The following is a 14479-nucleotide window of genomic DNA, read 5'->3' as shown; positions in this document are numbered from 1 at the left end:
GCTGTACACATCACCCAAGTGTGAGTTACTACTAACCCTTTGAAAAACTCTACGATTTATACCACATTAAGAGGTACACTTTCTCTCCCCTATACCCAGATGGGATCCTTCGGTCCGTAAGGACCTTTTTGAAGACAGGTTTGAAAATCCCTTTTACCCTATATGAGTATATGAGGAATATCTTGATGTGGGGTAAGTGCGACCTCTAGTGGCTAGTGTGTTTTCTTGGGAGTTTTTTTTCTCACACAATATCCTTATTATTTCAATGATCTATTGGACACATCATTTTTTATACATTATTTATTTATTCATTTGGACATCACACCATACTTTGTCATAAGTTTCATACCTACCCACATCTTGCCCATTTGTTTTAATATTTTTAATCATTATATTTATACTTGGCACATTTACACATATCACATGGGCACCATATTTATTTATGCAATTTGCACTGAGCACCATCTTCTGAAAAATCACACTTACCTGTTTTGTGTATTCGCCACACACACTCTGGGTAGCGCCATTTCCAACTCTTATCCCCCTTATTATATTCTATCCATTGTGTATCCATTGCTTCAGGCCAAATGAGGAGATTAGACTAAAAAATTTAGAAGTAGCAGAAGTGTTTTTTTGTAACAGAGATGTTGAAGTCACAGAGAATGATTGTGGGGATTTCAAAGGGCCTGGTATGGACCGAGGGGGGGGACCCCCACATTGTTTTTTTTTAATTATTTCTATTGCCAGCAATGGCCGGGGAAAATCAATTTAAATGTAATATTTTTCTTTATAAATGTCAGCTTTGCTGCAGCAGGTTCTATACACAGTACAGATACACCACTTTACAGGCAGACTAAAGGGATTCCCCAGGCTCTGTATTTAAAGGATTTTTTTCTTTTTTTTTCACTTTAACCATGATTTAAATCACTGCTCCTTTAAAAACTATATTTTGTAAAAAAAAAAAATTTGCATTGATAGTATCAAAAATGAAAAAAATAATAATAAAAAAAGAAAAACATGCACAGAGAAATTTCGGGTGTTCGTTGAACACCCAGACGATGTTCAAGCCAAACTTATGCCCTTCCCGAACCAGTTGCCCATCCCTACTCCCTGATTATCTCTCGCCTCGACTACTGCAACTCCCTCCTCATTGGCTTACCTTTACATATGCTATCCCTCCTTCAGTCCCTCATGAATGCTCCTGCCCGACTCCTCCACCTTACAAATGGCTCAGCATCTGCTACTTCTCTCTGCCAATCCCTCCATTGGCTGCCACTCACCCAACAAATTTAAATTAGAAATACTAACGGTAACTTACAAAGTCATCCACAACTCAGCCTCCAGCTACATCACTAACCTGGTCTCAATATTCCAACCAAATCATCCTCTTCAATCTTCCCAATATCTCCTGCTTTCTAGTTCCCTTGTCACCTCCTCCCATCTCCAGGACTTCTCCCGAGCCTCTCCTATGGAACTCCCTTCCCTAATCTGTCTCATTATCTCTTACTCTATCCACCTTTAGGTGTTCCCTGAAAACCCATCTCTTCAGAGAAGCCTATTCTGCCCCCACCTAACAAATGTACTTTTATTTTCTCCATCAGCCCATCCCCCACAGTTATTACCTTTTGTATCACTTGACCCTCCCTCCTAGATTGTAAGCTCTAAAGAGCAGGACCCTCCGATTCCTCCTGTATTGAATTTTATTGTAATTGTTCTGTTTGCCCTAACATTGTAGAGCCTGCGCAAACTGTTGGCGCTTTATAAATCCTGTATAATAATAATATATGACTGCCTAGTCCAGCCTCTCTCAGCCAGGGTTCCTCCAAAGGTTCCTAGGGGCTCCTTGTCACTTCCTTGGGCTGTATATGGAAGTGTCACCTACCAGCCGTTTCTGGATACTGAAGTCTGTCATCATTGCACCGACACACACAATTACATTATTTCATTTCATATATTTTTTATTATAATTTTAATTTTAAACAAGAGTGCAGAAATAAATCAATAAAATAGTAAAAGAAGAAGAAATCCAATTGGTCAGGAAAATGACTTGTCTGGAATGTGGAGGCGGAGTCGGTAATAATTTGTGTACAATACAATACACAACGTGTTACATTATTATAACAAAGTATTGTAGAAAAGATCACATCATAGAAAATGGGGGAAAGGAGAAAATAAACCCGGATATGAAGGTGACATTTATGTACGAGGAACACCTTAATAATTATCACCATTTTATTCTCCAGGGCCTCTGCTTTCAGAAAATATATGTTTGGGGGTTTTATCTAATCTTCAGGCCCAAAATCTGCATTTTACCATGTGTGCAAAAATAATGCAAAAACAGCTCTGGTATTTATGTCCTTCAATGTGTACTGTACTCATAAATACATGGGTATGATCTCAGGGATTTGTATGACCCCCCTCCCCCCCCCCCGACATAGGAAACTAAGGGCTCTATGCAAAGAATATGTTGGGTGAGTGTGACAAGCATGTGTCCAGCCATGACAAATTCTGTCCGTATTCTAATAAACACAGTGATTTCCTATAATCGTCAGCTCCAACTAGTGGCCATAATGAGGTATTAGTTCCAAAATACCTCAATCAGGAAAAATAGTTCAATACCGCATTATGACCACTAGATGGACCCAATGATCATAGGAAATCACTGAATGAAATAAAATAAGACCAACATTTGTCATGGATGAATGAATGCTTGTCATATTTGTTCATCTATTTTATAAAAACTAAACATGTAAGTGAAGTGGTAACTATTAAGCCAATCACTTCATCAATCCACACATAATATCTCCCTTCAAAGGGAAAACAGAAATTATTTACAGAAAATCAAACAGTATAAATATTTTCCAACCAATAACCTCCACCCAGACAAGATATGTAGAAATATAAAGACAAGCGGTGTTACCTCTCATGCCGCACTCCACCAAGCCACCCAAACCCACACATGAGCAAAGGAAAGAAGTTCTCACCTAGTTTATCTCCGAGTTCTCCTTCTCTCATGTTGGGGGATGGGATAAGGATGGACTGAAGACAGAGAGACACGTTTCGGGGTCACCACTGGTAAGTAGAGCCTTGAAATGAAGGCCATCAACTTCAGAATTTCTGTCTTGTCTGTGTAAAGTTCACTGATAAAGATATATGGGATCTCACAGCTTCTAGCTCTGTAACCCGCTATATCATTATCAGTGATCGTCACACAGACAAGCAAGACATTCTGAAGGTGATTCCTTCATTTCACGGCTCTACTTACCACTCTACACCCCAAAATGTACTCAGCCAATGAAAAGCCAACACGGTACAACACTTTATCCATGTCTCTGGTCATCTCTGATCTCCTTATCAACTGTTTCTTACATGATGAAGATCAGCCATGGAGTATATCTGAGGTGTATATCAGGGTGTGCTTCTTCCCCACATGTCCAGCAACATTCATATAAAAGACATTTCCCGCACTCATGGCACTAATACACCTCGAGGGTTGTGTGGGATCCCTGATGTACAGGAAGACAGGACTTCAGTGAGGAACAATTCCATCACTCAGGACAGGAAAGCGGCTTCTCCCCTGTGTGAGATCTCTGATGTGTGTAAAGATTAGACTTCATTGAAAAACATTTCCTGCACTCAGGACAGGAATACGGCTTCTCCCCTGTGTGAGATCTCTGATGTCTGGAAAGATGGGACTTCCGTGAAAAACATTTCCCACACTCAGGACAGGAAAGTGGCTTCTCCCCCGTGTGAGTTCTCTGATGTGTGTGAAGATGAGACTTCCGTGAAAAACATTTTCCACACTCAGGACAGGAATACGGCTTCTCCCCTGTGTGAGATCTCTGATGTGTGTAAAGATTGGACTTCCGTGAAAAAGATTTCCCACACTCAGGACAGGAAAATTGCTTCTCCCCGTGTGAGTTCTCTGAGGTTTTTAAAGATTGGACTTCTGTGAAAAACATTTGCCACACTCAGGACAGGAATGCGGCTTCTCCCCTGTGTGAGATCTCTGATGTCTGGAAAGATGGGACTTCCGTGAAAAACATTTCCCACACTCAGGACAGGAAAGTGGCCTCTCCCCCGTGTGAGTTCTCTGATGTGTGTGAAGATGAGACTTCCGTGAAAAACATTTTCCACACTCAGGACAGGAATACGGCTTCTCCCCTGTGTGAGATCTCTGATGTGTGTAAAGATTGGACTTCCGTGAAAAAGATTTCCCACACTCAGGACAGGAAAATTGCTTCTCCCCCGTGTGAGTTCTCTGATGTTTGTAAAGATTGGACTTCTGTGAAAAACATTTGCCACACTCAGGACAGGAATGCGGCTTCTCCCCTGTGTGAGATCTCTGATGTGAGTAAAGACCAGACTTCTGTGAAAAAGATTTCCCGCACTCAGGACAGGAAAATGACTTCTCCCCCGTGTGAGTTCTCTGATGTTTGTAAAGATCAGACTTCTGTGAAAAAGATTTCCCACACTTAGAACAGGAATGCGGCTTCTCTCCTGTGTGAGATATTTTATGCTCATTAAGACGGGATTTAATACGGAAACACTTCCCGCACTCAGGCCAGGAAAAGCTCTTATCTGTTGAAAGGATGGCACCGTCCCTCACAGTCTGAGGTTCCTCAGGATAAGAGGAATATGAGGGTCCGGCACAGTCCCTCACAGTCTCAGGTTCCTCAGGATAAGAGGAATACGAGGGTCCTGCACCGTCCCTCACAGTCATAGGTTCCTCAGGATAAGAGGAATACGATGGTCCGGCACCGTCCCTCACAGTTTGAGGTTCCTCAGGATAAGAGGAATACAATGGTCCGGCACTGTCCCTCACAGTCTGAGGTTCCTCAGGATAAGAGGAATACGATGGTCCGGCACTGTCCCTCACAGTCTGAGGTTCCTCAGGATAAGAGGAATACGATGGTCCGGCACCGTCCCTCACAGTCTGAGGTTCCTCAGGATAAGAGGAATACAATCGTCCATCTACACTGTGTGGTGCCGGATGGACATTTGAGGTAGCCGGGTTTTCTCCTGGACTATACTGTGTGATGTCCTCATCTTCTACTTTACAGTCTGGAGACAAAGTGAGACAATCCTCTGAGGTTTTCCTCATCTCCCGTCCATCTACTAAAATAGAAATAAAAAGATTATTACAAGACATCAGCAGATTGGTTCCCCTAAACCAGGACTCCGCCCACATCAGGCAGCTTTGTCTCTGAGGATCTTACAATTCCCCCCTCAAGGTAACTAGTAAATGGTAGAGGGTGACTAGGTGTCCCAGGAGCCACACATCAAGTCAAGACCTGCTGTATGATAGTAAATGGCAGTCTCAGTCTGTACCTACGCCAGGCCACGCAAATCCATATTATGTGTATATATAACAGTGGGTAGAGGGGAGAGAGCAAAAGTCATGACTATGTAATGTACAACATATTATAGAAGATAGAACAGATAGGACTATATAGTATCAGAATGATGTAATGTACAACATAGAGTATAAAGTGCAGGGGTCAGGAGTGTGTAATGTACAACATAGAGTATATAGTGCAGGGGTCAGGAGTATGTAATGTGTGATATGAATGCAGAACCCCTCTGACATCCAAAAGGCAGGATAACTCCTCCAAAAGCCAGGGGAGGGCTAGCCTTTCACCCCAGGGCTGAATCCATGGCATAAATACCGGGACCAAGAAGGAATATTGGGTGCCAGTCACTTTTCTCTATTTAAAGTGTTTTTGCAGAATGGTTTAGGAGGTGAGGGGTTGGAGGTGAGGGGTGGGGGTTTCAGATACCATGGCAGATCACTTACAGACTCTGCAGATCAATGTCTATTCTCACAGTGTCAGAACCTATAAACCAACTGAGCAACACTGTAAGCACATTCCCAAATTTCAGTGCATCCTCCAAGTGAGTCCCCAGGCCCTCCTTAGAGACCGGCCTTCTTCATGGCTCCTTCCAGCAAGGGGTCTCCTCCTTGGCACAGCTTCCTCCAGTCCAGGCAGGACAGCTTCACAACCACTTCAGCACATGTTAGGCCCCAAAACAGGCTAATGGACCGAACAGCAGAGTTCCATCCAGCAGCCCCTCCCTACATCTCATCCCAGGGGAAGAGAGCGAGCACATGGCCTGTCCCAAATATTTATTTCCTCCCCCAGCATGCACCAGTGACATAAACCTCCTATTGGATTGGCTGAAGAAAAATATAAATATTCTTAATGTAAGACATTAAACCCAAAGAAAATATTTATTATATTGCAGCTTATCGATTCTTAGATTTGATGTTAGTTTTCCTTTTTAGGATTTCTTATATGTTCGTCTGGTGATCTGGCCAGTAAATCTGTTTTATAAAAGCTCCAACTCTAAAGCAGAATGTATCAGTTACTGGGATGGGGCAGACCATTTACCACTGACAGGGGGGCTTACAATGATCAGCTTTTATTTATTCTTGTAAAACCTTTATCCCAAAGGGAAAAAACTGTTTGCTGTAACTGATTATAAAGTGTGAGATGGAGTTTGGCTTCAATTTGTTACTGTTTTTAAATCTGATAATACATCTAACACTCCCCCCCCAGACTGATAACGCTGCTGTCTCCAGAGTGGGGGCGCTCGAATACAGAAGGTGTGACCAGGTGAAAACAGAGGGGAAAAAGCCTTAAAAAGAAAAGTAATGCAGCCACAACATCCAATGATCGGTAAGCTGCAATGTATGACATTCTTGGTTTTGGATTTATTATCATTTAGTTTGGTTGGTGAAATGTCATACTATGTCCAGTGATAGCGGTGACATCTACTGGCCACAGTGAGAAATCACAACTCAGCTTAAGCTTAGGGAAAAACCAGGCAAAAAACTGAACAATCAGTCTGAGCTAAGTACAGCCCAGCCAAAAACTAACATGACATAGTAGTCCCTATTTAAGACAAGCTGTAACTTCAGATCCCCGTCCCCTTTTTTCTGACTGCTCAGACAAACTGTCTAAATTCTGGACTTTGTACAGAAAGGAATGCAGATAAAGGGGTACAACTTATGTAGGAGGATTTGTTTCATCTCTGTGTATCACCTGAGGCCAGTCACTTCACTGGGTATATGGAGGGTTTACACCCACTCTAAATGTTCACATGAGACAAGTTGCAGAGGTCCCACACCGCTGCCTCCCATCTCCTGAGACTGCACTCAGTGACTTGGGTCTGAGACTATACAGACATATCCCTCCACCCGGCACAGCCATCAAATAACAGAGCAAGAAACCCCGGGAGAATTGTTCTGTCAGAGATCTTACTAGACCCAGGTATGAGGCAGAAGACCCAAAGAACATACCCCAGGTGCCTAGGTCTGGTAACTCCTCTGGTGAAAATGAACATTTTGCTGCCAGCTGAATCCCAGAATCTCCATAAATCCAGTCTAGAGACATAAATTGTGTCTGCAGCACAGAGAAGGAAGATTATCCGAGAGAAATACAGGACGGGGAACACAGCTCAGGAAAGTGACCAGGGTATTACAGGCTGATATCACGCAGTCCCCGCCCTACTCTGGACCAATCAGTGAGCAGTATGGGTGGAGGAATGTATTTAGTGTTAATGACCCACCTGTGCTGATCTCTGTAGGAGTGTCCTCCTCTATAAATGTCCCCGTTATTCCATCCTCCTCCATAGACTGCTGATCATCCCTCACATACGTCTCTTCTTCTGCTTTAACCTCAAATTCTATATCAATTGGATCTCCACTCTAAACCAAGAAAATGAAAGAATATCATCTGTAAAATATAAGATTTATTATTGTGACATCACATAAAAATCCACACATTGTCTCCATGAGTCTGTGTTTTATAATCTCTGTCTCACCAACCTTGTAACAGTGAGGGATGGTGTGACCTTCCTGTGTGGAATCCCGGGAATACAGAGGACGGGGACATCTCTCTGGTGGGTTCCCATTACTGGATCCATCTGTAGGAAACACACACACTGACTGAATACATTGTTTCTATGTGTTTATCAGATGATGGGGGATCTAGGTGGATCCTCCGTACTGCTCTCTCCTTTACAATAAAGTCTCCTCTTACCCGGTGATGTGAGGGGCGGCTGATTCTCCATCATGACGTCCTTGTAGAGATCCTTGTGTCCTTCTAAATACTCCCACTCCTCCATGGAGAAATAGACAGTGACATCCTGACACCTTATAGGAACCTGACACACACAATGATACAGTCACCATCCAGACACATCCCTTGTCTGTTACTGGATAATGTCCCAGAATTCCCAGCACCGCTCACCTCTCCTGTCAGCAGCTCCATCATCTTCTTGGTGACTTCTAGAATCTTCTGCATGTTGCGTTTCTCAGGATTTAGGGAGTCACATGGAGGCACTGTGATGGTCATATGATCACCTGACTTCTGAGGAGGAAATCTCTGTATTGAGCAACCAATAGGAATATCATGTTAGAATCCCAGAATCCTCCTCACCTCTCCGGTCAGGTCTGTATTTTATTAATAGAGATAAGAGTGATGTCATGTGACCTCCCAGAATCCTCCTCACCTCTCCGGTCAGGTCTGTGTTTTATTAATAGAGATAAGAGTGATGTCTTGTGACCTCCCAGAATCCTCCTCACCTCTCCGGTCAGGTCTGTGTTTTATTATTAGAGATAAGAGTGATGTCATGTGACCTCCCAGAATCCTCCTCACCTCTCTAGTCAGGTCTGTGTTTTACTCCCTCACGTTTTACTAATCTACCCAAAACCGAACTTATAATTTTTCCTCCACCATGTGACCCTTCCCCCGATCCCTCTGTTATAATCGATGGCACAACTATCAGCCCATCCCCGCATTCCAAGGTCCTAGGTGTTGTCCTGGACTCTGAACTCTCCTTCAAGCCACACATCCAGTTACTGTCCAAATCTTGCCTCCTCAACCTACGCAACATCTCCAAAATAACGACCCTTCCTAACCAATGACACAACAAAGCTCCTAGTTCACTCCCTGGTCTTCTTGTGCCTCGACTACTGCAACTCCCTTCTCATTGGCTTACTTCTACATAGGCTCCTCCCCCTTTCAGTACATCATGAATGTTGCTTTCAGACTCATCCACCTTACCAATCACTCAGTGTCCGCTACTCCTCTCTGCCAATCCTCCACTGGCTTCCGTTCACCCAACGAATTAAATTCAAAATACTAACATCTTACAAACCATCCACAATTTAGCCCCCAGCTACATCACCAGCCTAGTCTCAAAATACCAACCTAAACGTTCTGTTCCTTCCTCTCAAAACCTCCTGCTCTCTAGCTCCCTCGTCACCTCCTCCCATGCTCGCCTCCAGGACTTTTCCAGAGCCTCTCCAATCCTATGAAACTCCTTACCCCAATCTGTCCGATTATCTCCTACTCTATTAGCTTTTAGATGATCCCTGAAAACCCTCCTCTTCAGAGAAGCCTATCCTACCCACACCTAACAACTGTACTTCCATTTTCTCCATCAGCCCATCCCCCACAGTCAATGCATACTGTTTCACTTGACCCTCCCTTCTAGATTGTAAGCTCTAATGAGCAGGTCCATCCACTTCCTCCTGTATTAAATAGTATTGTAACTGTATTGTCTGCCCTCATTTTGTAAAGTGCTGCACAAACTGTTGGTGCTATATAAATCTTGTATAATAATAATATTTATAGAGATAAGAGTGATGTCATGTGTCCTCCCAGAATCCTCCTCACCTCTCCGGTCAGGTCTGTGTTTATTAATAGAGATGAGAGTGATGTCATGTGACTTCCCAGAATCCTCCTCACCTCTCCGGTCAGGTCTGTGTTTTATTAATAGAGATAAGAGTTATGTCATGTGACCTCCCAGAATCCTCCTCACCTCTCTGGTCAGCAGGTAGATGATCTCCAGGGTGAGGTTTAGTATCTTCTCAGTCATGTGACTCCGGACCTCCTCCATCCTCAATGGTGCCATCATTTGATCTATACAGGTCTCCTTGTAGATAGATCATTTTGGGAAATAAAAGTAAGAATTATTTGGATGGTATTGGTCACACAATAATAGGATGGGGATTTGAGGGTGGTAATAGGAGAGTTGCTGTACATTTAAGAACTACTCTCCCCATGAGAATACATTTAATCTGGACTGTTTCGGGTTTGTTACATCTTGGAGGACCTTGGACCATCTTAGCCTGCCAGATCAGAATTTCCCTTTTCTCTGTTGTGTTTGTTTGGTTTCTGAGCTGGTTTGCATCTGAAACAGAACTCCTCTAAGAACAAGTGCTCACGAACGAATGCAGGAATTCCCTTCTTCATCTTACATAATATTCCAGAACAAATCACATGACCAGTGGGACAATAAGATGGTTAAGATTGCCAGTTCTGTAAGGTCTGAAAAATAAGTGCAGGTGGGGGTGGGGAGACAATCATAGACCCCCCTCTGTCCCTCAGAGTCCCCTGAGCCCTCCAGCCCCTATTCCCTCAGAGCCCTGAAGCCTGACTACCCCCTCAAGGTTCTCAGAGTCCTTCAGATACATTACCCTTTCAGAGGCCCCTAAAGTCTTCCAGCTTCACTAAACCCTCACATCCCCTCAGCTCCTCTACTTCCCTCAGAGCCCTCAGTATTTTCCTCCCTCTGACACCAATGATGGAACATATTCTTCATGGCAGGCTGGGGAATGTTTTCTTCCTCCTGACCAGCAATGTAAGGGGCTCTATGCTTTATACTCCTGACCCCTGCACTCCACCATTGTGTTGGCTGCATATTGTAATGATTGCCCATTGGCTGCCTGTGTTGTGTAATAATTGCCCTTTGTAGGCAATGTATGGTCAGGATTAGAGATGGGCTTGGGCGTGGTCGAGTTTGCACATGCCCGATCCCGCCAGAAAGCCGACACTGCAGTCCACTAATCACAGGCAGTGAGACATTTACTGATCTGTGCAGCTGCGGATCGGGAAATGTCTCACTGTCTGTGATTAGCGGAGTGCAGTGTTGGCTTCCTGGCGGGATCGGGCATGTGCGAACTCGAACACACCCGAGCCCATCTCTAGTCAGGACGGTCATTGTCTTGTCTATTTATTGTCAGTGCTGTTTGTTTAGAGGAACATATTACTAGAATTTATCTTCAAAATAAAGAGAATGTTCCGGCCCCGAAAGTGGGGAAATGATCTGACCCTGAAGGGGTTAATCTAGGTTTCCACACTATATATGTGTGTATCATCATCTGCTGGAGATAAAATAGGTCACAGTGACTATGGAGGAAGAGGACGGACATGACGGGGGGTTACTGGGTGTAAATAGAAAATAAGCTCTTATTACCTCATTCTCTCTACTTCCTCCCATCTCACCTCTCACCCGTAACTTCCTGTCTGTAACTGACATCACTTCCTGTCTGTATTCCATAGAGACTTACTGTCTGGGTAGAAGTGATATCACCACCTTGTGGAGCTCAGAGGAACTGCAGCCCTGAAAAACGTCTTGCAGTGTGAACATGGCCTTGTGCTGTGTGTGTATGTACTAGTGATCGACCGATATCGGTTTTTACGTTGTCGATACCGATATTTTGCCGATCGCATATCGGTATTGGCCGATATTTTCACACATGTAAAATTTTGCCCAAAAAAATACAAAATTCGACACAAATCTTTTAATAAACATGTGAATCTTTATTTATTAACATTTTTAACATGAAGTGCTCATTCCTCACACCTTAACTGCATAAAAACTGATAGGAAGTCTTCAGTTGCAGGGACATTTGCTTTGCATTTCACAACATCTGATTGTACATTATGCATAATAAAGTGCTGCAGTAGTGGACTTACTCACTGCAATATGTTACTGCAGTGCAGTCAAAACTGCTTGAAAAAAAGCTAGGAAACAACAACAGCTACACAAAAAATACACATACACAGTGGATTGGATGGACTGGAGTCAGTGGAGGACCACCTCTGCAGTAAGGCACTGACTGCAACTAATGCAGTGCAGTCAGTGCAAAACTGCTAGCAAAAGAGCAAGGCAACAGCTACACATGTCACAGTGGATTGGACTGGGCTGGACTCAGTGGAGGACTACCTCTGTCTGCATTATGGCACTTACTGCAACTACTGCAGTCAGTGCAAAACTGCTAGAAAAAAGCTAGGCAACAGCTGGACAGTGGATTGGAGTCATTATGCGGACTACCTCTGCAGTAGGGCACTCACTGCAACTACAGCTATCCCCAGGGGGCAGGGCTACATATATAAGTTTGGAGCACCAGCCCCTTTATTTAGTTACGTAGTTACATAGTTAGTGAGGTTTAAAAAAGACATCAGTCCATCCAGTTCAACCTATGATGTGTGTGTGTTTGCTGTTAACCATACATTGTATAACCCTGTATGTTGTGGTCTTTAAGGTGCCCATCTAATAGTTTTTTGAAACTATCAATGCTCCCTGCTGATACGACTGTTTGTGGAAGAGAATTCCACATCCTTACTGCTCTTACAGTGAAGAACCCCCTGCGTATTTTAAGGTTAAACCGCCTTTCCTCTAGTTTTAGTGAGTAGCCACGTGTCTTATTGTATTTCCTTTCTCTGAATAGGTTTTTCCATATGCTAGGGTTGCCAGTACAATATTTTTACATTGATATCATATCCCCCCTCAATTGTCTCTTCTCCAGAGAGAATAAGTTCAGTGCTTGTAGTCTTTCCTCATAGCTGATGTCCTCCATTCCCCTAATTATTTTTGTTGCCCTTCTCTGGACTTTCTCCAGTTCCAGCACATCCTTCCTGAGGATCGGTGCCCAGAACTGGACGGGATACTCAAGGTGTGGCCGGACCAGAGTCTTGTAGAGCGGGAGAATAATCTCTTTATTTCTGGAGTGAATCTCCTTTTTTATGCATCCCAGTATTCTGTTGGCTTTGCTTGCAGCGGCTTGGCATTGCATGCCACTGCCAAGCCTGTTGTCTACCAGTACCCCCAGGTCCGTTTCCATCCTAGACTCGACCAGAGGTTCCCCCCCTAGTGTGTAGCTTGCTTTCTGGTTTCTGGTACCCAGGTGCATTACTTTACATGTTTCAACATTAAACCTCATCTGCCATGTAGTTGCCCACCCCATAATTTTTGAAGTTGTAATTTTTTCCCACAATTCTTGGGAAAATGAAGAAAAAATTTTTTTTTTCTTTCTTTTTTTTTCCCACAAAGTTGTCAATTTATAAGCTATTTCTAACCCATAGCATGTACACAGCAAAAATTACACCCAAAAATACATTCTGCTACTCCTTCCGAGTATGGCGATACCACATGTGTGAGACTTTTACACAGCCTGGCCACAAAAAGAGACTCCACGTCCAAGAAGCACCTTCAGGCGTTCTAGGAGCATAAATACACCTAAAACTTTCTTACTACTTATCACACTTTTCAAGGCCCTAGAGCACCAATACAATGGAAAAGTCCACAAAATGACCCCATTTTGGAAAGCAAACACTCTAACGTATATTATATGAGGCATTATGGGTAGTTTGAACATATCATTTTTTTCCACAGGTTTTTGGAAAATGTGGGAAAAAAATGAAAACTTTTTTTTTTTTACACAAAGTTGTCAATTTATAGGATATTCCTAAAACATAGCATGTACACAGCAAAAATTACACCCCAAAATACATTCTGCCACTCCTCCTGAGTATGGCAATACCACATGTGTGAGACTTTTTCCCAGCCTAGCTATATAGAGGGGCCTAACATCCAAGGAGCATCATCATGCATCCTAGCCACTTGCCTAGGCCTATTTTTGACATTTGGTGTTTACAAGCTAAAATCAGTTGTTTTGCTAGAAAACTGCTTAGAACCCCCAAACATTATATATTTTTTTTAGCAGAGACGCTAGAGAATAAAATGGAGATTATTGCAATATTTTTTATCACACCGTATTTGCGCAGCGGTCTTCCAAACGCATTTTTTTTGGAAAAAAATCACTCTTTTTAATTAAAAAATAAGAAACCAGTAAAGTTAGCCCAATTTTTTTCCATAATGTGAAAGATAATGTTACGCAGAGTAAATAGATACCCAACATGTCATGTTTCAAAATTGCGCACACTCACGGAATGGCGACAAACTTTGGTACTTAAAAATCCCCATAGGCGACAATTTAAAAATTTCTACAGGTTGCCATCTTTGAGTTACAGAGGAGGTCTAGGGCTCAAATTATTCCCCTTGCTCTAACGATCGCGGCGATACCTCACATGTGTGGTTTGAACACCGTTTACATATGTGGGCGGGGTTTCTGTATGCGTTCGCTTCTGCGCGCGAGCTCACGGGGACAGGGCGCTTTAATTTTTTTTTTTTTACTATTTATTTTATTTATTATTTTTTATTTTTACACCGTTTAAAAAAAAAAAAAAAATTGATCATTTTTTATTTCTATTAAAAGGAATGTAAACATTCCTCGTAATAGAAATAGGCACGACAGGACCTCTTTTTTGTGAGATCTGGGGTCAAAAAGTCCTCAGATCTCACAAGTACACTAAAAGATATAAAAAAAAAAAAAAATTATTAT

The 14479-nt window shown here is 42.8% G+C and overlaps 1 protein-coding gene across 1 annotated transcript in view; it reads right to left on the bottom strand.

Annotated features, from left to right (window-relative positions):
• Window positions 1–14479, bottom strand: part of LOC309549117 (uncharacterized protein) — a 4285597-nt gene that overhangs the window by 62515 nt on the left and 4208603 nt on the right. Inside the window, 4 exon segments of the mRNA XM_082249155.1 lie at window positions 3652–3916; window positions 3919–3934; window positions 3938–4604; window positions 4884–5118. Coding sequence (XP_082105281.1) covers window positions 3652–3916; window positions 3919–3934; window positions 3938–4604; window positions 4884–5118 — 1183 coding nt within the window.

Source organism: Pelophylax lessonae, assembly GCF_965119305.1.
Source record: "Pelophylax lessonae genome assembly, chromosome: 3".
In the NCBI taxonomy this organism is placed as follows: Eukaryota; Metazoa; Chordata; class Amphibia; order Anura; family Ranidae; genus Pelophylax; species Pelophylax lessonae.
The sequence above is the reverse complement of the archived record's forward strand: the minus strand, read 5'-3'. Positions and strand labels throughout refer to the sequence as shown.